This window comes from Elephas maximus, chromosome 16 (assembly GCF_024166365.1).
Source record: "Elephas maximus indicus isolate mEleMax1 chromosome 16, mEleMax1 primary haplotype, whole genome shotgun sequence".
NCBI classification, from domain to species: Eukaryota; Metazoa; Chordata; class Mammalia; order Proboscidea; family Elephantidae; genus Elephas; species Elephas maximus.
The window spans coordinates 73,213,458-73,238,833 of NC_064834.1; the positions used below are offsets into that span (position 1 = coordinate 73,213,458).

Sequence of the window (25,376 nt, forward strand, 5' to 3'; positions counted from 1 at the left end):
CACATCAGAGTTTCTGAGCACTGGAAACTTGCCTAGTAACTGACCAGCTGAATTTTTAATTAATTGCATTTAAGTTTAATTGCTTTACATTTAAATAGACACATGCTCTAGCTCAGCTCAAGAGCACAACTAAGAGGAAACATCTCAAACTGCTACTGTCCAAAAGCCCCCTTGGTCCCGAGGCCAGGCTCACTCTGGCTCAGGGATTCTGCAATATGCCTTACTCCCTCCATGACAGGCATCTTCCCCAGCCCCTCCTCTGTATGCGAGCTGGGTCCCATGCAAAGATGGAATGTGGGCCATACAACCTTGAAAAAGCCTCTGCAGCACTTCCTTGACAGGCTGTCTGGTGTCCCCTCTCCCACCCCACCATCCTGTGCTTTTGGTCCGCAGGAGCCAAGGAGGGAAGCACTCACCAAGCTCTGCCTGGAACTTCGGGGGAGGCTGCAAGACCCACTGCCTTATTCAGGGGCTCTGTCAATGCCGCTGCTCTAGGTCTGGGGCATGTGTGGGACTCTTGCCTCCTCCGTGGCTCCTGGCCACGACTCTGGTCCAGGAAAGTATCCAGTATGTCTCCAACCCAGGAGGCAATCTACACAGATCCCAGAGTATTTCCGTGTTCAGCTCTGCTGAACTTCCCAAGCCGGAGCGGTTCTCTCAGTTCTTCTCCTTCTGGGGACTCTTATTCACCCTCATCCAGCTACTGGACCCCAGATAATTATGGCACATTGTCCCGAAGGGGAACTTTGTTCGTATAGAGAGTGAGCAGAAAGAGCCAACAGAACGTCTCTGGGTTGAGCTCAATGGCTTGAAGAGACATTTGGAAAACCTGAGACTGCCTCCTGCCATCCCCAGCTCCACGGAAGCAGCTTTCCTCCTGGGTTGCTGATGATTTTTGCTGAGTCAGCCATAAAATTCTTCAACTGATACCCAGACATCAGTATTTTCTTTAATATTAAGCTTTGTATTTTGGAAGAATTATAGAGCCACAAGAGTTTTTTAAAAGTGTCCAGGTGACCCCAGCATGAGCCAAGCCTGAGGACAAGTACCACACTCCAGCCACTCTCAGAGCTTTCCAGAGCTGCCCCAGTTAATCCTCTCAACAACCCTCTGGGGTAGACACAACCTAAGGCCAGAAAAGTCACCTTACATGCCCAGGGCCACATACTAATAGAAATGGGAAAGAAACTGAGTCCAAGCAAGCTGGCTCCAGAGCCTGCCCCTTACTCTATTCTATACCAGGGGCCTCAGACTGGGGTGAGCGGTGACACAGCTGGGGGCCTTGTTAAACACAACTGCTGGACCCACCCCCAGAGTCCCTGATTCAGTAGGTGTGGATGGGACCTCAGAACCTGCACTAACAAGTTCCCTGGTGAAACTGACGGTCTGGGAACCACACTTGGAGAACCACAGCTCTGTACCAATGAAGTTGGCAGAGACCCTCAAGGAAACACAAGGGAACTTTCAAATTTCCTAGAATGGCAGAGCCACTAGGAACATGTACAGGATTCTTGCTGTGTAGGGAGAGAGGAAGAGAGAATAAAAGCATGGGACGAGTGAGGGAGGGGGAATTTAATATGGAGCATTTACTGGACACTGCCTGGGTGCCAGGCCTGCGGTAGGTGCTTCACGTTCAGAATGTTACAAACCTCACACAAGAGTATGAGGCAGGCCATGATATTTGCATTTTACAGACCAGAAAACTGACGTCTGGAAAGGTTAAATCATTTGTCCGAAATTACACAGCTGGTGAGTGACTAGGGCGGAAGGCCAATGCAGGCTTTTCATACTCTCTTGTGTGTTCCTCTAAGCCTCCTTGAAGTATGTCCTTTGGGGGCATTTGGAGAGACCCTGACAAAATGGGCTGAAAACTCCAAACTCCTGTGCTGCCCTTTGCAATGCATGGCATGGGACCACCTTTAGGGAGGAGGAAGTGGGGATGTGAGGGAAGGACAACTGGGGAGATGCCAAGTTTTGCTTTACCTTCAGAAAGGTGGCAGAGGAAGAGATACTTGGATATTAAATACGGAAGGGAGCCAATTCTAATTAAGAGGGGTCCACATACAGTCTCATGGGCAAGGGAACAGGCTCCTCATCGTTTATTAGTCACAGGCCTTGGCAAAGCACTTCACCTGCCTCATCAGTTACGTCTCCAAAGTGAGGAGATGATAACGAATGTTCTGTGGTTTGACAATGATGCTGGCAGAGGCCCCAGTGGTGGAGGTAGTTGGTCTTTGAGAGGTTTTTAAATGACAACAGATGTGCCAACACTTTGCAAATTGCAATGCCGATATAAGCAATTGACACCACGGTGAAAAACCCCTCTTGCTAGAGTCACTTCTGCAGCCACCGGTGTCGTCGGCCTCACAGCCTGGATCCAGATGGAAGGTGGAAAAGTAAAAATATTAAAGTTTCCACAGAACCTCTTTTCTTCTAGAGAAAGTTTGCAGTAAAAATGACTATGTTCCCAAATAACTCATCATCTGACTCACGTTTCAAGAATTCCATTTCCTCAGGAATTCAAAGAGCTGCCTTATTTTCCATTTCTTCTCTTCTAGAACCCGTATATTCTCATTTAAACACAAATCTTCAGAAGTGTCTTCTGTAGGCACCGAAGTTCACACCCTAACCTGCCCTGGGTTGTAAACTTGAGCCTGAGGCTATTCCCTCAGTGACTTCTCTGTGAGAGCAGTTCTCAAATTTGATACGCCTAAGAATCATCTAGAGGCTTTTTAAATCACAGATTTCTGGGCCCAAGCCAAAGAGAAGCAGATTCAGGGATACTGGAGTGGAGCTCATGAATTTGTATTTCTAAGCAGATCCCAGGTGAGGCAGATGGGGCCAATCTGATTATCTCCAGGTACACCGTGTTAGACTAGCTGACCTAACGGGTCAGGCAATCAGGTGTTACATGATTCCACATTCACAGCACCTAAACTCTGTTGGGACCCAAAGCAAGAAGTTCTGCAAGTAGGATCTTGGGGAAAGCTCCACTCTGATTTCTTTCCAAGGCACAGAGCTGATCATGTCACTCTCCGACTTAAACATTCTGAGAGGAGCATTCTGGATTAGTTCTCGAGAACTCTGGACTCCACTTACCACCAGGGAAGGTTTGATAATTATAGGGTTGTTGTTAGATGTCATCGAGTCAGTTCCAACTCACAGCGACCCTATGTACAATAGAACAAAACACCGCCCAGACCTGTGTCATCCTCATTGTTATGCTTGAGCTCGTTGTGGCAGCCACTGTGTCAATCCATCTCAAGGGTCTTCTTTTTCGATGACCCTCTTACTTGACCAAGCATGATGTTCTTCTGTACAGGCTGGTTGGTCCCTCCTGATAATGTGTCCAAAGTAAGTGAGAGGAATTCTCACCATCCTTGCTTTCAAGGAACACTCTGGCTGTACTTCCGCCAAGACAGACTCATTCATTCTCTGACAGTCCATGGTGTATTCAACACCATAATTCAAAAGCATCAAATCTTCTTCAGTCTTATTCATTGTCCATTTTTCCCTGCATATGAGGAGACTGAAAATATCATGGCTAGGGTCAGGCACACCTTAGTCCTCAGACTGACATCTTTACTTTTGAACACTTTAAAGAGGTCGTTTACAACGGATTTGCCCAAAGCAACGCGTCATTTGATTTCTTGACTGCTGCTTCCATGAGTGTTGACTCTGGATCCAAATAAAATGAAATCCTTGACAATTTCAATCTTTTCTTCATTTATCATGACATTGCTTATTGGTCCAGTTGTGAGAATTTTTGTTTTATGTTGAGGTGTAATCCATACTGAAGGCTGTAGTCTTTGACCTTCATCAGTGCTTCACGTCCTCTTCGTTTTCAGCAAGGTTGTGTCATCTGCATATCACAGACCGTTAAAGAATCTTCCTCTAATCCTGATGCCGTGTTCTTCTTCATATAGTCCCTAGCCTGTTGCCATCGATTCAATTCCGATTCATAGCAACCCTATAGGACAAAGTAGAACTGCCCCACAGGGTTTCCAAGGAGTGGCTAATGTTTTCAAACTGCCAACCTTTTCATTAGCAGCCAAACGCTTAACCACTGTGCCCCTAGGCTTCTCACCTTTCCTGATACACACACCTTTCCTGATTTTAAACCACGAAGTATCCCCTCGTTCTATTCAAACAACTGCCTTTTGGTCTACGTACAGGCTCTGCATGAGTACAATTAAGTGTTCTGGAATTCCCATTCTTTGCATAATTTGTTATGATCCACACAGTCTAATGCCTTTGCATAGTCAATAAAACACAGGTAAACATCTTCCTGGTATTCTCTGGTTTCAGCAAGATCCATCTGACATCAGCAATGATATCCCTTGTTCCACGTCCTCTTCTGAATACAGCTTAAATTTCTGGCAGTTCCCTGTTGATGTATTGCTCTAACCATTTTGAATTATCTTCATTGAAATGTTCCTTGAGTGTAGTATTGATATTGCTCGATAATTCCTGCATTTTGTTGGATCACCTTTCTTTGGAATGGACACAAAATGGATCTCGTCCAGTCAGTTGGCCAGGTATCTCCAAGTTTTTTGGCGTAGATGAGTCAGCACCTCCAGCACTGCATCCATTTGTTGAAACACCTCAATTGGTGTTCGGGCAATTCCTGGAGGCTTGTTTTTCAACAATGCCTTCAGTGTAGCTTAGACTTCTTCCTTCAGTACCATCGGATCTTGATCATATGCTACCTCCTAAAATGGATGACAATCGACCAATTCTTTTTGGTACAGTGACTGTCCATTCCTCCCACCTTCTTTTGATGCTTTCTGTATCAGTCGATATTTTGCCATAAAACCTGAAACCAAACCCATTGCTGTCGATTCCGACTCATAGCTACCCTATATGACAGAGCAGAACTGCCCCATAGGGTTTCCAAGAAGCATCTGGTGGATTCAAACTGCAAACATTTTGGTTAGCAGCCATAGCTCTTAACCACTACACCACCAGGGTTTCTATTTTGCCCTTAGAATCTTTAAATATTGCATCTTGAGGCTTGAATTTTTTCTTCAGTTCTTTCAGCTTAAGAAATGCTAAGTGTGCCTTCCCTTTTGGTTTTCTAACTCCAGGTCTTTGCACATTTCGTTTTAATACTTTATTTTGTCTTCTTGAGTCACCCTTTGAAATCTTCTGTTCAGCTTTTTTACTTTATTTCTTCTGTTCGCTTTAGCTACTCTATGTTCAAGAGAAAGTTTCAGAGTCTCTTCTGACATCCATTTTGGTCTTTTCTTTCTTTCCTGTCTTTTTAATGACCTTTTGCTTTCTTCACGTATGATATCCCTGATGTCATCCCATAACTCATCTGGTCTTTGGTCATTAGTGTTCCTCTGTCAAATCTATTCTTGAGACGGTCTCTAAATTCAGGTGGGATATACTCAAAATTGTACTTTGGCTCTCGAGGACTTGTTTTAATTTTCTTTAGCTTTAACTTGAACTTGCATATGAGCAATTATGGTCTGTTCTGCAGCAAACCCCTGGCCTTGTTCTGACTGACGATATTGAGCTTCTCCATCATCTCTTTGCACAGATGTAGTTGATTTGATTCCTGTGTATTCCATCCAGCCAGGTCCACGTGTATAGTTGCCATTTGTGATGTTCTGATGTATTTGCAATGAGTAAGTTGTTGATCTTACAAAATTCTATCATGCGATCTCTAGCATCGTTTTTGTAAACCCAGGCAATATTTTCTAAATATGGATCCTTCTTCTTCGTTTCTAACTTTCGCGTTGCAATCATCAGTAATTATCAATGCATCTTGATTGTACGTTTGATCAGTTTCAGATTGCAGAAGTTGGTAAAAATCTTCAATTTCTTCATCTTTGGCCTTAGTGTTTGGTGCGTAAATTTGAATAATTAACTGGTTCCTTGTAAGTGTATGGATATTATCCTATCACTGTTAGCACTGTACTTCAGGACAGACTGAAGATGTACTTCAGAACGGATTGCAAGAGCAACCCACCACAGTACATCAGATAGAGAGACGAGAAATGACAACCATTTTTAAACAAACCTGCATAGCTTCTTGACTGCGATGCTTGAATTTCACAAGTTTTTAACCTCACACTGAGGAAGCTAACTATGTCAGCCATTTGAAAAAGAAATACATTTAAGTATATTTTCTCTGAATGTTAAACAGACACTAAGCTAATTCAAATATTTGATAACAGTTCCTCTATGTTGTATTGGCATTGTTCTAAATATTAACAAATACATAAACTCATAGAATGTGTGGGGAAATCATAAATTTGTCAAATTTTACATTGCCAAATATTACCTTTTTAAATGATGTGACCTTCTTTCCCAATTTCAATGTTTCAGCACGAACTACGTGCAGAAAGAAATTCATTGTTAGCCTTTCAACAGCCTGCATCTATTTTCATTCATGGTCCTTACTCTAAATGTAATGATTGTGGGTACAATCATAGTGAGGTACTAAGTATATCAAAGATCAGACCACAACTACCAGAAGCTACAAAACCATTATAACCAAAGGTTTTCGCTTCAAAGGAGCCAATTCCTCCTATGTGTCAAAACAAATGCTATCACAAAGCTATGTATGTTGTGAATGCCTCAATAAATTAGAAAGAACTAGAAAAAGTGACATACACATCTGTAAGTGACTGCGGTCACAATGTGTTCCATATACTGTGTCGACTTTGTAGTGTGATAAAAATGAACATATATAAATCAACCCTCAATTTAAAAAACATTAAATGAGTATAAAATAATTCCTTTTCATAAAAAATAAACATTTTAAGCAAAGAGTAGTTGAAAAGGAAATCTTTCTATATACTTACGTAGTTTCCAGAGTGAATGCATTTATTTTTAGATACAAATAGATTACCTGTTAAAATATATTTAATATTTATAATTTCTGAAAATTAAGCGGCCACAGAGAACTGTGATTTCCTTAAAGATTATATGCTTTAATCCTCAGTGCAGAGCCTCAACGTTTCCCACGATAAACACACCAGAAAAGGGCTGTGGAAAGAACCACCTGTCCCAGCACAAAAAAGGACAGACTTCCTTGTACCTTCTGAGTTTACTGAGATAACGAAGACTATCTCTGTTATCTTATATCAAATACCAAATCCAAGGTAATAATCCTAACACGGAAGAGGCCAGCTCTGAGTTTTGCTTCTCTATCTACTGCTACAGTGTGACAGAACAAATTATATTAACAGCACTGATGTGAACTAGCTTTACACGTGCCAAACAACACATCTAATCATTTAGCTGAGATAAACAATACATAGCTAAATAGGTGATCTGAATTAAAGTTTCCAAGTCTTAAGTCTCCAATTTCCTAAGAACAACCAACTATAAAAAGCAAAAATATCAAATACTCTAAGCATTATTTTTCATATGCTACAACTGTAAAATAAGAGCTTTGTATAAATAAAAGTACTTCAACTACACACATATACAGTACAAAGTAATGAACTTCATTAGAAATCCTTATAAATTTAAACACTTAAACAACACAGAAGTATATATAAATGTTGGTGTGAATGAAAAATATTGCTAACAAAAATAACTTATGACCCGATCATGTTGACTCTTAGTGCACAATACTGGATTTACAGTAACGAATGCATTAAAAATGAACACTGAGGTAACTTTACATAAGATGATGACACTTGAAAGGGCATGAAATACTTGCTTTCCATAAAGGTTTTTGGGTTTTGGTTTTGTAATAATATGTAATAAACATCTGTAGTATATTATATACGTTGAGTGCTTATCGGTCTCCAGTTGAAAGTGTTTCTCCAGAGACAAAACGTCTTAGAGGCATCCCAGGAGATACGGACTTGGCGTTTTGCAGCAAGTCTACCAGTAGAGCGATCTTATTATCTATGTGCTCCTGGAGTCTACATATTCGCCGATCGATGTAGTCCATCAGGTTCTTTTCCATCAGTTCCACATTTTTAGAAAGAAGCTTTTCCAAGTAGGAGCAAACAGGTTGCTCTTCCACTCTAAAAATAAATGAAACAATTATCCCTAATATGCTAAAAAAAAAAAAAAAAATTTCAATAGCAGCCCACATACATTGCTGATCCTTGTCTCTACAACTGTACTATTTCCTTAACAACGTATTTTCAGATTCTACTATGCAGACACAACAGACAACTACAACCCTGAAGGTCTAAACACAATCTTTTTTCTTTAATTCTATAAACATTTATTAAGTATACAATTGAAACAAGAATACAAAAATGAAGGTGATAGAATCTCTATCCTCAAAGTAGTTTCTAGGGACCTTAATAATTTTGAGCTCCAAACTGAAACTGATCTTGCCGAATTTAAGGTCTCCAAGTGTATCTTCCCAGGACTTCCCTAAGCAACCCTGTAATTTAAACAGTTGTCTTCTTTCTTCCAAACCACCTTACCAAAATACTGGAAAGTTCTTTTCTAATCTGCCAAATGTGAAATATTTAACGATTTAATTGTTTTTGTTTTCTGTGCCAAATATTAAGAACTGTCTCTAGTCCTAGCTCCCCAAGATATTCTCCTATACTATATTCCGAAAGTTTTTTAGTTTGATGTTTTACATCTAAGTCCACCATCCATTTTGAGTTAATGTCTGCACAGAAGGTATGAGGCTTAGGTCAAGGTTCACTTTTTGCCTACGGATATCCAATCACTTCAGCATCATCTGTTAAGATTACCTCTCCTCCACTGAATTGCTTTTGCACCTATGTGAAAAATCAGTTTGCTCTACTTGCACGGGGCTATTTCTGTGCTCTCCATTCCATTCTATTGATTTATGTCTCTGTCTTCCAATATCACACAGTCTTGAATATTGTAATAATACATCTTGAAATGAAGCAGTGGTTCTTCTTTTTCAAAACTGTTTTAGCTATTCTAATTCCTTTACCTTTCCATATAAATCTTAGAATAATCTCATATATATTTACAAAAATCTTGCTGAAATTTTGATAGGAATTGTGTTAAACCTGTATACAAATCTGGGGAGAACTGACATATTTTCACTATGCTGAGTCTTCCAATCCATAAACATGGTATGTCTCTACATTTATTTAGGTCTTCTTTGATTTCCTTCACCAGCATTTTATAATTTTCAGTATACAGACCCTCTACATATTTTGTTAAATTTATACCTAAGTATTTAATTTTTTTTTAGAACAATCTAGTTTTGGCATCAAGGTAATACAGACCTCATTAAATGAATTGGGAAGTCTTCCCTCTTCTATTTTTTGAGTAAAAACTGGTATTAATTCTTCTTTTAATGTTTGGTAGAATTTTCTAGTGAAACCATTTGGGCTGAATATTTCTTTTTCATGAGCTTTCCAATTACTAATTCAGCATTTTTAATGGTTATGGGACTATTCAGATTATTTATTTCATGTTGGCTGAGTTTGACAGTTTGTAGTTTTTAAAGAATTAGTACCTTATTAACTTTCTTTTTTTTTTAATTGAACTTTAGATGAAGGTTTATAGAACTAGTTTCTCATCAAACAGTACACACACTGTTGTATGACATTAACAACCCCGTGACATGTCAACACTGCCTTCTCAATCCTGGGTTCCCTATTACCAGCTGTCCTGTTCCCTCCTACCTTCCAGTCCCTTCCCCAGGGCTGCTGCGCCCCTTTAGTCTTGTTTTGTTCCATGGGATTGTTCAATCTTTGCCTGAAGGGTGAACCTCAGGAGTGGCCTCATTACTGAGCTAAAAGGGTGCCTGGGGACCATACTCTCAGAGTTTCCCTTATTAACTTTTTAATGGTTCTTGGATCTGTAGTGATATCCTGTTATATTCCTGGTATCGGTCATTTGCGTCTTCTCTCTTTTCATCTTTCTCAGTCTTGTTAAAAAAAAAAAAATTTTTTTTTAGAGGTATATTAATTGTACTAAAATTTTCAAAGAACCGGTATTCTGCTTCAATCATTTTCCTGTTTTCATTATTTTCTGTTCTTATCATTTCCTTCTTTCTGCTTGTTTTTTGGTTTATTTTGCTCTATTTTTTTCCTAGTTTCTTGAAATAGGAATGGAAACCCTGGTGCTGCAGTGGTTAAGTGCTACCGCTGCTAACCAATATGTCAGTGGTTCAAATCCACCAGGCGCTCCTTGGAAACCCTATGGGGCAGTTCTACTCTGTCCTATAGAGTCGCTATGAGTTGGAATCAACTCGACAGCAGTGGGTTTGGTTTTCTGATTTTGAAGTAGGAATTTAGATTACTGATTTGAGACCTTTCCTCTTTTCTAATGTAAGCATTTACTGCTACATCTACACTCCTCACTACTCCTTAGCTGCATCCCACAGATTTTGATATGTTGTATTTTCAAATCACTCTTTACTTCCATTGAAACTTCCTCCTTGAACCATGTTGTTGTTGTTAGCTGCCATCAAGTTGGCCCCCGACTCAGGGGCACCTCATGCACAGTGGAACATAATGCTGCCTGGTCCTGTACTACCCCCAAGATCAACTGCAGATCTACTTGTCATGAACTTTAGGGTTTTCACTGGATAATTTTCAGAAGTAGATTGTCAGGCCTTTCTTCCTAGTCTGTCTTAGTCTGGAAGCTCCACTGAGACCTGTTCAGCATCATAACAACACACAAGCCTGCACAGACAGACAGGTGGTGGCTATGAATGAGGTGCACTGTCAGGGGTTAAACCCGGGTCCTCTTGCACACTAGTGAGAATCCTACCACTGAATCATCAATGCCCCTCTCTTGAACCACAGAGTACGTAAAAGTGTGTTGTCATTTCAAAGTGTCTGGAGATTTTTCTTGTCTTTCTATTTTTAATTTCTAGTTGGACTCATTTATGGTCCAAAAACATATTTTATATGATTCCAATACTTTTAAATTTGGTCAGCTTTGCTTTATGACTGAAGATATAATTATCTTTGTGAATCTTCCATTGGTGCTTGAAAAATATATATATTTTGCTACTGCTAGATGGAGTCTTCTATAAAAATCAGTTAGATACTGTTGGTTGATAGTGTTGCTTAGTTTCAAACTGATAAAAAAAAAAAAAACAAAAACTAATACAACTAACTTATTTTCAGATAAAAACTCTAAGCCAAGAGAGATTAAACAGTGTGGCAAAGTACTTAAGCCAGGACTATGACCCAAGTCCTGAATTCTAGTTGAGAGCACTATTTCAACACATTATATCTATGTAGAGGACCAGGAACATACTAAATACCCATTCCTAATCACACCTGTACTGCCAAAATATGCGATCAGATGATAAGGGAGGGCCTGTATTCTCCACATAATTATAAACTTTATACCCTGTTGATTCCAAAATTAGCCTAGGCCAAACATGATCTACAAAGAATTTATGTTACAAAAATCTGCTTAACTCACAAAGTCAAAATAAAGTACAAACATAAATAAAAACAATACACAAAATTATGGCTCCAAAGCTCCACTCCATACATGCAGATAATTTTCTACTCAAACTTATCTGATGCTTGTACCCCTTCCAAAATATTCCTGAGACGTGCTCAATACCTCCACCTGTAGGTACTTACTTCCTTTCAAAGCAATCCATTTTATTCTGAAGAATATTTATTCCAAATAAGTGTGTTAATCATAAAATATAAAAGCTCCTAAAAGTACTTCTGGAAGCAGATTTCTGAGCGGTACACATTAAGACAACTCTGTTTCCTTTAAGCTGATTCTCTCACCTACCAAATCTAAACCACATTTAAATGTTTAAAATAAACACTTACGCAACACCAACAATGCCTTTACCAGGCTTGGTAATCTTTTTCTGACACTCAGGATTATTTCCCACACGAAGAAGGTTAACTTGACTACATAAATTCTGGAGAAAATGAAGCAATTCAGAGGTAGGTATATTTGAGTTGTCGCTTGCTTTCTTTGGTAAGAAAGAGGATACTAAATTTTTAAGGTCATCTTCAAGAAGACCATGGCTTTGCCACACGCTTTCACATGCATTGAGGTTTGCGGTATTTCCTTCACCAGGTGGCTGTGTATTTTTATCAATGTAAGCTTTTAAATCTTCAGTCACTTTTCCAGGTGTCAATCCAGCTCTAAAAGGAAAAGGCGGGAAGGACGACTTATTTAATGCTCCTGAAGTAGATGACAATTGTAGTCCAATCATATGCTTGTATCCAGTATCTCCCCAAACTGACTGAAGGTGCTCTCCAAAAGGAATACAATTCTAAACAAGATAAATAAGGAAATGTTACTATTCACAAAATAACAATAATGATCGCTAACTTTTAGAGCAGTTGCTTTCAGTCAGGCACTGTGAATTCTCTCATTTGATCCTTGTATAACACCTGTCATGGATTGAATCATATCCCCCCCAAAATGTGTGTATTAACTTGGTTAGGCCATGTGTGGTTGTGGTTAAAAAGGATTAGGGTGGGATGTTAACACCCTTGCTCAGGCCACATTCCTGATCCGATGTAAAGGGAGTTTCCTTAGGGTGTGGTCTGCACCACCTTTCATCTCTCAAGAGATGTAAGAAAAGGGAAGCAAGCAGAGAGTTGGGAACCTCATACCACCAAGAAAGCAGCCCTGGGAGCAGAGCACGTCCTTTAGACCTGAGGTTCCTGCGCTGAGATGCTCCCAGACCAAGGGAAGACTGATGACAAGGACCTCTCTCCAAAGCCAACAGAGAAAGTCCTCCCCTGGAGCTGCCACCCTGAATTCAGACTTCTAGCCTACTGGACAGTGAAAGAATAAACTTCTCTTTGTTAAAGCCATCCACTTGTGGTATTTCAGCTACAGCAGCACTAGATGACTAAGACAACACCTTTGTGAAGCAGGCTGCTATCCCAAAATTAAATGACGGAGATCAAGGCTAAAGTGACCTGGTCAAGGTAACACACCTAGTAAGTGGCAGAACTGTGACTTGAACCCAGGCCACCCAACTCCAGAGACAGAATTTTTAATCATTTATTGTAGTTATTCCTAAAAAAAGAAATTAAAACACTAGCATGCTAACTAAAATGGCATTGGCATACTTTAGGATTTCCACTAAAAAGGTCTTCTTAATTTTCTAATAAAATTCGGTACTCTCACAAGAGTCACAATAATCAGTAATTTTCTTCGAATTGTATCACTCAACTATCAACATAAGGTAAATCACTCATTTTTAACTTGGCATATCTTTTGCACCTAGTTTTCCATGAAGGCTACACCAGAAAGTTGTACTCCTCAAAGTAAGATGTTCTATGGATACCCTTGTGGCATTTTCAGTGAGCTCCCTCTTGGCTGTCCACTATTAGAATTTGTAGGATAATAGAGTTAATGTTTTGTGGCCTCACCTTAACTGGCTATGCACTGTTATTTCATTTGAAAATTCTGGCTCACATGTGGGAGAAGGGCACGTCCTTGTTATGCTTTTTAAATTTTTGAGAAAAGCAAAACTATCTCTAGCATGCTGTTGTGTGTTGTCGAGTCAATTCTGACTCATATCAACCTATTAAGGCAGAGTAGAACTGCCCCAGATGGTTTCCTAGTCTGTAATCTTTATGGGGGCAGATCGCCAGGCCTTTTCTCCCACGGGGCCCCTGGTGGGTTCAAACTGCCAGCCTCTCAGTTAGCAGCAGAGCATTTTACCATTGCACCATCAAGGCTCCTACCTCTACCATAGCTAACTGTTAATTTATATGGCAATATAGTACATTCAAAACAGAATTCTACTATTGATTCTTATGAGGAGATATCATCCCACACTTATTGCTGCTCAACAGCTGTGAAAGATTAAAAAAAAAGTGGTCAAGAGATCTCTGATGAAACTATGATACGGGTTTAGAGGGAAAGGCTACTGTAAACGAGGTGGCTGGGGGAGGTCTCATTGAAGCTGAGACCTGAATAAGAAGAGAAAGCCAGCCATGCCAAGATGTGCGAAGAGCGCAAAGGTCCTGGGGTAGGAATAAATTTTGGTATCTGAAAAATACACACATCAGAATGTCTGAAGCAAGGTGACCAAGGAGATGCAGCAGATGAGGTTGAGGAAGCGAGCTGGGCTCAGATCATAGAGGACAGGATGGAAAATCTGGATTCATTCTGAGTGTGATGGGAAGCAGTCAGGGGGCTTTACACGGGGGAAGGACGAGGTCTGAGCTGCCCTTTGAGATCATTCTGGTTGCACTGTGGAAAATGGATTGTACCACAGCAAGAAGACCAGTTAGGACCCTCCTGAGGTACAGAGATGAGACAATGGTGACAGAAAAAGAAAAGTACAGATCTCTGCATTTTTTGAAACCCTGCTTTCCATAGTTTCCATGATCATCAACTGCCCTGGTTCTCCTAACTCTACACATTGCTTCAATAATTAATAGTTCTAAGTTAATATTTGTAAGCTACACAAAAGTTACAAAGAGTCCTTTATTTGTACTATTTCTTTTTTTTTAATTGCGGTGAGCTACATGTACAAACCATTTGCCATTTTAATCATTTCTAAGTTTACAATTCTGTGACATTAATTACATTCACCACGTTTGGACTATTTCTTTTAAACTAACATTAACCCTGTGATCTTAGCAGTATTCTCACTTAGATTTTATCCATGAGAACATTCATCTTCAGCTTGTCAAAAGACACAGAATTCATCATTTCAGGACTACAGCTTGAATTCAGGTCGCCCAGTATCAAATCTCTTCTCTTGTTACTCTATCACTCTGCTGTCTTTTTTTTTTTTTTTAAATAATACTTTGTTTTTAAAGTGAAAGTTTACAAAACAAATCAGATTCCCATTTACCAGCTTCTACACAAATCATTCCGTGATGTTGGTTACATTTCTCACCATGTGTCACCATCCTCATTCATTCCATTCTGGTTGTTCCATTTCCAGTACTCTGGTTTCCCTGCCCCCTTTTATCTTCTCATCTTTGCTTTACAGTAATTTTCGACCACTTGGTCTCACACAGATGATTTTTTAAAGAAGTTCATTACTCATGGGTGATATTATTTTATGAACCAATCTGTTATTTGGCCAAAAGGTGACCTCAAGGGATAATTCTGGTTTAAGGCTTAAAGCTTATCTCAGGGCCACAGTCTCAGAGACTCTTCCAACCTCAATTCTCTAGTAAGTGTGGATTTTTTAAGAATTTGAGTTCTGTTTTATGTCTTCTTCCTTTTTTCTCTCCCTGTATCCTGACCAAATGCAGCTACTGTCCAGGGATCTTACTTCCTTGCTTCAATCTCTCCCTTCACACTTTCCCTGTCAGCTACTATAGGTACGACTCTCAAAACTCCCTCCCAACAAACCTGAAGACTCATGCAACTGCCCCAGTTTGTGTTTCCACATATTTATAGGATCTTTCCAGGTAATGTTTCATTCACATCCAAAACTCCATATGCCCCAAATTAAACTGTTCACGTGCCCCAAATGTCCTCCTCCCTTGGTTTCTGTTTACATTATTGGCATCATCATCCTTGAAACCTCGACTTCATGCTTGACTCCTATTTCTCCTGAAATGCCAATATGCAGTTAGTTGACAAACCCACTGTTTTAGCATCTCACAATCCAGCATCATGTTGCTATTTCCCAGTTCAGACCCTCGTTATTTCTTATCTGGGTTAAAGAAGTAACCATGTAGCTGGTTTCTTCCTGTAGTCTCACTTTCTCCTGACTCATTTTTTTCCTTCTGATTCCCCTTATACATAACAGTGGATTAAAATTTCTTAAACATTGCTCAAAAACATCTACAAACTTTTAAATGATCTTGTAAAGCTCTCTATGATCTAGTCCCAATATACCGTTAGATTTTGCCTTTGTTCCCAGCAATATGAACTTTTTTTCCTAGTTACAACCTATTCCTTCTAGTTTTGAAGAATTTATTCATCCTAATCTCTTTGTCTGGAATCACCTCCCTCCAAATTTACTTGCCAAATCCTACCCCTCTTCTTCAAAGGCTCAGAAGAAATGTCATCTCCTTCAGGAAGGCTTTCCTGATCACTCGCCCTTCATTTACATCACTAAAGACCCTTAAAGAATTGATCGTCTTGTACCCTCAAACGTGCTTCAATCAGTGCATCGCCCATTTCAAAGGTGCCTAATAAATACTTGCCGAATGAATGAGAGAATGAATTCATGGAAAATTGTGAAAATCTACAGTCAAAACACTTTGTGAGTGAGTTGATCTATACACTGTTATGTTTACAAAGCTAAACAAAGATAAAAATTAAATCAATAAAAAAAGTTCAAAGAAAAAATTCTAAGTCACTACCAACCAGAAACCAGTTCGGTCAATTCCAACTCATGGCAACCCCATGTGTAAGTAAACACCTTTATTAAAAACAATCTGTTTTGATATCTAGTAAGACATTCATTTCTGCTTACCCGCTGCTGAAGCCTAACCATATCCGTCAACTCTTCAGCTCCAGGTAATAACTTTGTCCCCATGGTCTCCATTACAGTTTGAATCCTGTACAGGTCTATCCTTGATCCTAGAGTGGAAGAGCTTGGTGAAGAATCTGCTGAGACCGGTCTCATGTGCACCACAACTTTACTGATGAATACACACTGCTTTTCACCAAAGGAGAGCAACTAGTACAAAACAAAAAATGTTCCAGAAAACAATAATGATATTAAAACAATCAGCATTTAAGATTGCTTTGTAGTATTACTTAAAGAGAGTAAAGTATTCAAGAATCCAAAAACTAACTTCAAGTATATTTTTAACTGCTCTCTAGAATAGTCATTGAAAATTTTCCAATTTATTATGCAGCTCAGAAGAACTACTTAAATTTAAAAAGTTCTTTTCGAACCAAAAGATTACATGTAAAATACAAAATGGGGATAAAATAAAGTTTTAATTACTTATTTAAGGAATTGAAAATAAACTATACCAGTATGAGACCTTAACACACTGCAACATGCTATAATATCATTTAATACAAAATAAGACTACAGTATCCTTAAGGACACAAAGTGGCTGTGACAAGGGGCAGCTGAGTGGCCATTAAGCGCTAGGCAAGGCCCCTTCACTACGTGTTCCTAGGATACACAGAAGAGGTAGAACATCAAAATTGCAAGCTGATCAGAAAAGAAGAGGCTGCTCTGGTGACAGGCAAAGGGACTTTCCAAAAGAAGTCATTTAAGAACAGACCCCAATGGTGACAGCAAGGGAACTTTCTAGGGGCACAGCAGATGTAACTTTCATAGAGGATTAAAATGCTTACCCTTACAAGACTGGCTCAAACTAACAGCTGAATAGTTAAAACTAGCAGCTGGGCTCCACTGGGGCATAAAATGTAGCCCCAGAGATCACCCACTTAGGAACCATCTTCAGAAGGACAACCTCCCAGCCAGCTGGCTGTGCGTCCACCTGCAGGGTGCCCTGCCATCAGTATCACTGCTGTCTTGTCTTGTAAAAGCACTGCTTAATAAAATGTTCTAGCATCATCAACTGCGCCTCTAGATTCATCTCTTGCGTTCTCAAACCCTGAGGGCTGCATCGCCCCTGTGGACTCTGCACCATCCAGACTCCCCAGACGTGACAAAGGCTTTCCAGAAGTCCATCCAAAGCATTTTACTAAAACACTAAATATAAGTCAGCCTTTTAGAATTCAGAGTTATAAGGGAATGTGAAGATAATCTATCTTGCTGGTTTACACGTTAAGAAAGATGAGGTTGGGGTGATTTCCTGACCTGTCAAAGGATTACCTGACTGGTAAAATCAGGCCTGGCACCTAGCTCTCCTGGCTTCTATCCTAGCAGTCTTTCTAGCACTTCATGCTGCCTCATTTCAGCCATGCTTCTGAGCCAAAGGACATTTCACGTGTGGTGTGGACAGCAGACTAGCAAAATGGAAAGGGAACAGGCTTTAGAATCAGACAGACTGGGTTCGAAATATGGCTCTGCTACTTACAGCCTGTGTGGCCCTGGGCAAATGCCGAGACCTGAGTCAGGAGTAAAACGTAGGATGATAACAATGATTTCACGTGCTAGTGGTGAGGATTAAGTGGTAACATTACAATACCTATCACTAAGTGCTGAAAATCATGCCATCAGTAACGATTATCATTATTTTAGCTTTCATATACTATTGCCCCAGAACAAGATTTCATACAGATGCTAGGATTCCCCTAAATGAAACAACCCTTTGAACTCCCATGTACTTCCACAGAACAGTTACATAATATTCACCTTCAGAGACACACACAGATCCTTATGTCACAGGAAGACCCAGTTCAAACCAGACTCATGATCAAAAAACTTTGAGTGGCACAAAGAATGTGACTGTCCTCAACAATTAAGGAAACACCTCATTAAATTTACACACTTACCACCCAAACCTCCCTCAGCTTTTTAATCCCATAGCCTGTCTCACCATCAGTTATTCTACTTGTTTTACTCATTTAATCTGCTTATTATCTGTCTCTCCCTCCAGCCCCAACTAGATTATAAAGAATGAGAGGGCAGGCATTCTAATTTATTTTTTATAACCGATTGCTAAATGCCTAGTACAGTGTCTGGTATACAGCGGGCACTTAAAAACTTAGTGAATGAATCTATTTATTTAAACCTCTTCATATGCATTACTATTACCTGTTCCCACAGAGTCAATTTCAACTCATAGAAACCCTACAGGTCAGAGTAGAGCTCCCATGGGGTTTTCAGGGAGCAGCTAGTGGATTTGAACTGCCAACATTTTGGTTAGCAATCAAGCTCTTAACCACTGCACTATCAGAGCTCCACTATTACTACATATTACCTAAAATAATGTCTTAGAATAATCAGTCCTCTAAGTTTGCAATGTGCTTCCTATAAAAATCACCTTTTTCTTATTTTAAAAGTTAAGTCTCTAGCAAGTGGTCATCTAAGATGCATCAATTGGTCCCAATCCACCTGGAGCAAAGGAGAATGAAGAACACCAAGGACACAAGGAAAATATGAGCCCAAGAGACAGAAAGAGCCACATAAACCAGAGACTCCATCAGCCTGAGACCAGAAGAACTAGATGGTGCCCGGCTACCACCAATGGCTGCCCTGACAGGAAACACAACAGAGAGTCCCTGATGAAGCAGGAGAGAGGTAGGATGCAGACCTCAAATTCTAGAAAAAAGATCAGACTTAAATGTCTAACTGAGCCTAGAGGGACCCCAGAGGACATGGCCCTGGACTCTCTGTTAGCCCAAAACTAAAACCATTCCCAAAGACAACTCTTCAGACAAAGATTAGACTGAATTATAAGACATAAAATGATACTGGTGAGGAGCATGCTTCTTAGCTCAAATAAACACATGAGACTAAGTGGGCAGCTTCTGTCCGCAAGTGAGATGAGAGGGCAGAGGGGGACAGGAGCTGGTTGAATGGACACGGGAAATACAGGGAGGAGAGGAGGAGTGTCACATTATGGGGAGAGCAACTAGGGTCACATAATAATGTGCGTATAAATTTTAGTATGAGAAGACTGAATTATAGACTTTCACTTAAAGCACAATAAAAAAAAAAAACAGAAAAAAAATTAAGCATCATAATCAACTATGAAATCAATAGGAGGTGTAGAATTTTAGGGAGAAAAAAAAAATCCAAGGATTTATCTTCTTCATCCCCCTAATTCTACCCATAAGGTAAGACCAAAGAGGTTTTAAAAAGACTTACCCAAGGCCACTCGGCCAGTCAGCAACAGAGCTGAATTAATATTCCGGGCTTGGATTTGTAGCTCAGTACCTTTTCCCTAGATTCCAGTGACGTCACTAGAGATCACCTCAACAATAGTTTTCATGTTCAAGACACCAGTCCAAATACCCGTAACTCTTAGGTTCTCTTCACCGTAACTTCTCTAATTCTGTTCCAGCCTTCTTGATATAATGTGGCTAAAAATACTCGTGGTTTTTCTGGCACCACAGGTTTATATAAAGGTGCAATAATTTTTAGCTCAGTTTCCCAAGGCTTCAAAACATAGCACTACTGTATTAACAACAGTACATGCCACTACATTTCCAGAGCTAATAAATGGTCAAATTTTGAATGAAGAATTCAACCTTAAAACTGACTGATGACTTTTTAGAAAATGAATTTCTATAAACATGTTTACTAAGTATTTCTGAACTAAAATTAGGGTTCAAGCTGGACAACTTGCATGACCAAACCAACAGAAGATAGGTCTATACAGCACAAACACAATTGTCAAATTAGTTAAAATTTCGTGATGACTTACCTTTATTTTACAAGCATGTGTGGAAGACTCCAATTTTAAATATTTCTTAAAAAAAATAATTTTCTCATGTTTGCTAAAAACAGAAAAGTATACATTTCTTTTTACTTTCATACATTATGACTTAACAGTTACATTAAACAAACTGTTTCCAGGCCAGCACTTAAATTCTGAGAGTCTGTCTGCCCGGTAATGCATAAAGAACTGGGGTTCCCTACTCAACTGAACTCGGTATAAACACTGTGTCTGTCACTTACTATGTGGCAGAATTAAATTAGATAGCATACATACAATCTTGTAGCACAGGCCATATATTAAAAGTTTAATAAGCATAGCTATTATTTCCAATATGCACAGAGTATAAAATAGTTCATATTTTGAATTAAATTAAGAAAAGATTAGGATAGGATGTTTGTAAGAGACCAGAAAAAAATCACAAAGTACAGTAAGCTGAGGAACAGGTGAAATAAGCTGGTGTGGCACAGTTTTGGATTCATGTAACATTTACAGTAAAACCTGAGAAAGCCAGAATCTGTGTAGGGTGAAAACCTATCAAAGAAGGAAAACTCAAATATTTTCCACTAAAATGAGCAATAGAAAAGTGGTAAGACTGCACCCTGTCAAAAGCAGAAAACTTTTGAGACCTGGAAAAACAAGGCAGTCCCGTTGAGTTCCAACTCTCACAGGTTTCACTGTATAACGGGCTTCCTAAAAGAAAATGTGTTCAAAGTTCCAGACTGTCTGACCGATTCATTTCTGGAAAACAGACCTCTGTGAGCTAAAGGAAAGAAACAAGAAAAAGTTACAAGGCTTCATTCCAGTCCAGAATCTTCCATTAACTAGCTATGACCCTCTACCAAATCACCCCCCTCTATTACCTCCAAATTTCCATACTGATAAAGGACCAATTACAGTCTCTTTAAGATCACTTAAACAGCTCAAAGTTCTATGCCTACTGGTACGTTTTTTCCTCTCTTCTCTAATGTCTGGCACCAATGTCAGAGAATTACCTATTGCAAATGCCGAGGAAAAAACAAAAACGCTAATTCCAAAGAATACTTCTGCATGTCTAAGTCACGAACCTGTCATCCAGGAGAGCACAAACATTCCTGCCCCTGCTAGTTCCACAGTACTCTTCTCCTGAGTACACCTCCATATTTCTTGCTGAACTTAAAATGCCAATAGAAACCATTTCTTCACCTCCATCAGGGTTACACGTCAGGTGAAGGAAGCAGGGGTTTTCATCTTGGCTGTTCAGGCTCCTCTGCAAAACCACCAGATCCTGGCTGGAAAAACAAATTGTTAAAAATATTACACAGTATAGCTCTCTAAATATTGTTCTTGACCCACATGTGACACTACAGGGCATGTCTGCTTATATATTTCATTTATGTTTGTATTTGAGGTCCAAACCTTGCCAACCACCCAACAAGTGCTCAGTACAGAACATCTAATTAAATGATGCTTTAGATACCAGTGCGTACACCTCTATCCTTCCTTGATCCTCTACATTTTTCTCAACTCCCTAGAATTGTCACTGCATTTAATTAAAACCAAAACAGCTGCAAAGGACCTCTTAAAAGCATTGAAAAGCAAAAATGTCACCTTGAAGACTAAGGTGCACCTGACCCAAGCCATGGTATTTTCAATTGCATCATATCCATGTGAAAGCTGAACAATGAATAAGGAAAACCGAAGAAGAACTGATGCCTTTGAATTGTGGTGTTGGCAAAGAGTATTGAACATACCATGGACTGCCAAAACAACAAATAAATCTGTCTTGGAAGAAGTACAGCCAGAATGCTCCTTAGAAGCAAGGATGGTGAGACTCCGTCTTACATACTTGGGAAATGTTGTCAGGAGGGATCAGTCCCTGAAAAAGGACACGCTTGGTAGAGTAGAGGATCTGCCAAAAAGAGGAAGACCCTCAACAAGATGGACTGACACAGTGGCCACAACAATGGGCTCAAGTCTAACAACTACTGTGAGGATGGCCCAGGACTGGGCAGTGTTTCCTTCTGCCATACATACAGTCGCTCTGAGTCAGCACCAACTAGATGGCCCCTAACAACGGCAACCAGTTAATTAAATAAATAAAGTAGACACCTAGTGTGGACAAAGGAATGGGTCGGAAGGGGTAGGGGGGACAGAATGCAAAAAAAGACAAAAGTGTTATCTTTTTAAAAATTAAGCTTACTGAGGTTCTCTACAGTTGCACTTTTTTGATCCACAGAAGGTTTTAATTAATTTCGGGATGGGGTTCTGTACCCTATTTCTGATTTTGACATAAGTCCTGATTGTCACGATTAACATAAGAGTGATGTTTAAGGAACTCTGCATCTTCGGGTCACCTTCCAGATCCCTCTCACCACCCCTCTCCACACCTATGGTCCTCTCCCGCAGGACCCCATCGCACACCCGCAAGGCGACATTGGCCATGGCCCCTGGGACGCCCAGACCTCCATACCCTCAATGCCACCTCGGCTGTGGCCCCAGGACGCCCTGTCCCACACCCTCAGGGCCACCTCGGCCGTGGCCCCCAGGACACCCCGTCCCACACCCTCGGGGCCACCTCGGCCGTGGCCCCCAGGACGCCCCGTCCCGCACCCTCGGGGCCACCTCGGCCGTGGCCCCGGGACGCCCCGTCCCGCACCCTCGGGGCCACCTCGGCCGTGGCCCCGGAAGACTCCGGACCACTCCCACCACAGACTCGCGGCTCCCGGGCCCCTCGCCGGTTCCCCCGCACAGATCTGTCACCAGCTCCGCCCTGGGCCCAGACCCTCGCCGCTCACCACCCGCTTCCCCGCACCGTCCCTCAGGAGCGCGGCTGTCACCGAGCGCAGCAGCCCCAGTCCCGGCCGGCCTCACACACCCGGGAGCAGGCGGCTCCAGCAGCTCCTCCCAGTCGAATTCCCCGGCGCCGAGACCTCCCCGGCTGAGAAAGAGGCTCTGTGTCAGGGCCCCGCACGGCGCATCCCAGGAGGAGGCCAAGGTCGGGCGGCGAGTCAGTCCCCGGTCCTCGGTCCCGGCCTCCATTCCGCCGCCTCCAGCCCTGGCCAGCCCGGAACCTCTCTTCCAGTGCCTGAGTTTCCGCCACTGCAGAGCTGAAGTGAGGAAGCAGAGTAACTTCCGGTACTCCCAGCTTCAAAAGCAAGGCTAGCGGCGTCTCCTTACTGTGGGGAGAAAGCTGGAGAACGTTGGAACCCAGCAGCCGTAGATACGCGTGGGCATGATATCCAGATTAAGGAACAGGGGTCAAAACCTGCTGGGAGTCGGCTACCCAGTGGATGGAGCATGCGCAGTGACAGCGACTAGGCCGGCCTCGAGGCCTTTGCCCACGCGCGGTACAGTGCGCGTTGGAAGCGGAGTCGTTTTTCGACGTTGGCTTGGGTAAAACAAACCGAGTAGTCGGCCGTTGCTGGACTGGCAGACAGGAAAGGGGGACGGGTTGGTCAAAAGAAGAGAGTTTGTCGTTCAGGCAGGTGTGGTCTTGTCGCTTCACGCGCCCGGAAGTCCCTCCAGACCCAACAGGCCTCCAGGCTTTCGGCCTTTAGCTTCGGCGTGTGCAGCGCCCCTGCGGCTTTGGAGCAGCGGCACTGACCTACCAGGCTGTCGATTTTAGGATTTTGTTCTTTCTCTCCCTCACACACGCACATTCTAATGGAGAGGAGTTGAGGTTGATGCAGGCATTTTGGTTTTAACATGAGAGTCATGAACAGTATCATCGACTGGGCGGTGTTTGGGGCCCTGGCGGGTGGTGTCTGATGGGAGTATTTTGACAACGTACCTTCGTGCTAAAAATTAAAAAGAACTATATTGAACTCTCATTAGTAGGTTTTTCTCAGTGGTATGGAATTGAGCAAATATGTATTTTGAGAATAATGGGAGGCGAGTTTCTTACTGATGGAGAAGGGAGTTACTGCTTAGAAAATATTGCAATCATTATTCCCTGTCTTTGAGCACACAGAATGTGACCCAGCTCCAGCTAGATTCACATTCAAAGACACACCAACTGGGCTCTGAGGCATAAGGACAATAGCTAAGACAATCTGGGGGGCGGGGGGGAAAGCTTTTAGGGAGACATTCACATAAATAGGACATAAAAGCCACTTTTTTTTTTTTTTAATATTTAGAAGATAGTTACAAACCAAGAGGTCACTGGCCACAATGAAAGGCATACGTCCAGTATTTTCCCCTCCCTGAAAATATGCCAGACAATTCTGAGCTGGGCAGTAGTTCAAAATGGACCCTGGTCTTGAATGACCAATGTCCAAAAAGAGATGGGCGGAGTGAGGCAGGACCCCAAGAGTGCTATATTCTTTACCTGGCTTCCTCCCCTACAGTGTTGTTTTGAAAAATCATTTCCTTTGCTGGCCTCCACCATTCCCCAGCTTTGCATTTGAACCCTGCTTTTGCTTGGCAGTTACATGTGAACCCCATTGCACAGGCGTAGTATGATTAAGAATGTTGCTGATGCAGGAACTCCCAACTTGTAAACCCCTTTAAAAGTAACCTGCCTGCCTGCCCGCCCTTGGTGAGCAGTCTTGGCAGCAGCAGATCTGACTGACTCCCTTTTCCTTGTATAATGAAATAAAGGTGGCTTTCTTGTTCTCCCACCTTGGTCTCTCACTTATTGGCCAATATGAGTCATGCCAAGTAAGGACCTGGGGTTTCCACCCAGTAACATTACAAATATGAAAAGGAGGAAGTCTAAAACAACCCTGTGCTGTTGGCTTGGGATTAAAGGTACTGCTGTGAACTCATGAGATAGATGGGTGGATGATAAAGATATTTCCCAGCTCTCTTTGCTGAGATGGACAAGAAGCAATGACATACCAGTAATAATGAGCACACCATTCTCCATGGAAAGGAAGTAAGGAGTTAAATGGTTAAAAATAATACCCTTGAAAGTAACATAAAAGAATCTAAAACCTTTACAATATATGTGATCCTCAATGTTGAGGATACAGTCAGAAACTACTCGACAAAGAAATAGGAAAATGTGATCCATTCGTAAGAGAATAAAATTTTTAAAGGGGGCCATGGACTAATGATGAAAGTATTACGAGCCAAGGGTAATCCAGTAGTAGGGACTGAGGGAGGAAGAGAAAATGAACCTGAAGTTCAAAACTCTAAAAGACTTCGTGTTACCAGGTAACAATGCTTATGCCAAAAAATTTTCAGGCAAAAAAATAAAAGCCAAAAAAAGTGTAGTGCTGAACACTGACGAGGATG

The 25,376-nt window shown here is 41.2% G+C and overlaps 1 protein-coding gene across 1 annotated transcript; it reads right to left on the reverse strand.

Annotated features, from left to right (window-relative positions):
- Positions 1-6,809: 6,809 nt before the first annotated feature.
- On the reverse strand, positions 6,810-25,376 carry C16H10orf88 (chromosome 16 C10orf88 homolog). Its single transcript, XM_049854876.1, has 6 exons — positions 23,014-25,376; positions 21,224-21,427; positions 20,145-20,217; positions 16,319-16,525; positions 11,727-12,181; positions 6,810-7,994 (listed from the first exon to the last, which is right to left on the reverse strand). The coding sequence occupies exons 1-6, from the start codon at positions 23,175-23,177 to the stop codon at positions 7,760-7,762; spliced, it is 1,338 nt and encodes a 445-aa protein (XP_049710833.1). The 5' UTR covers positions 23,178-25,376; the 3' UTR covers positions 6,810-7,759.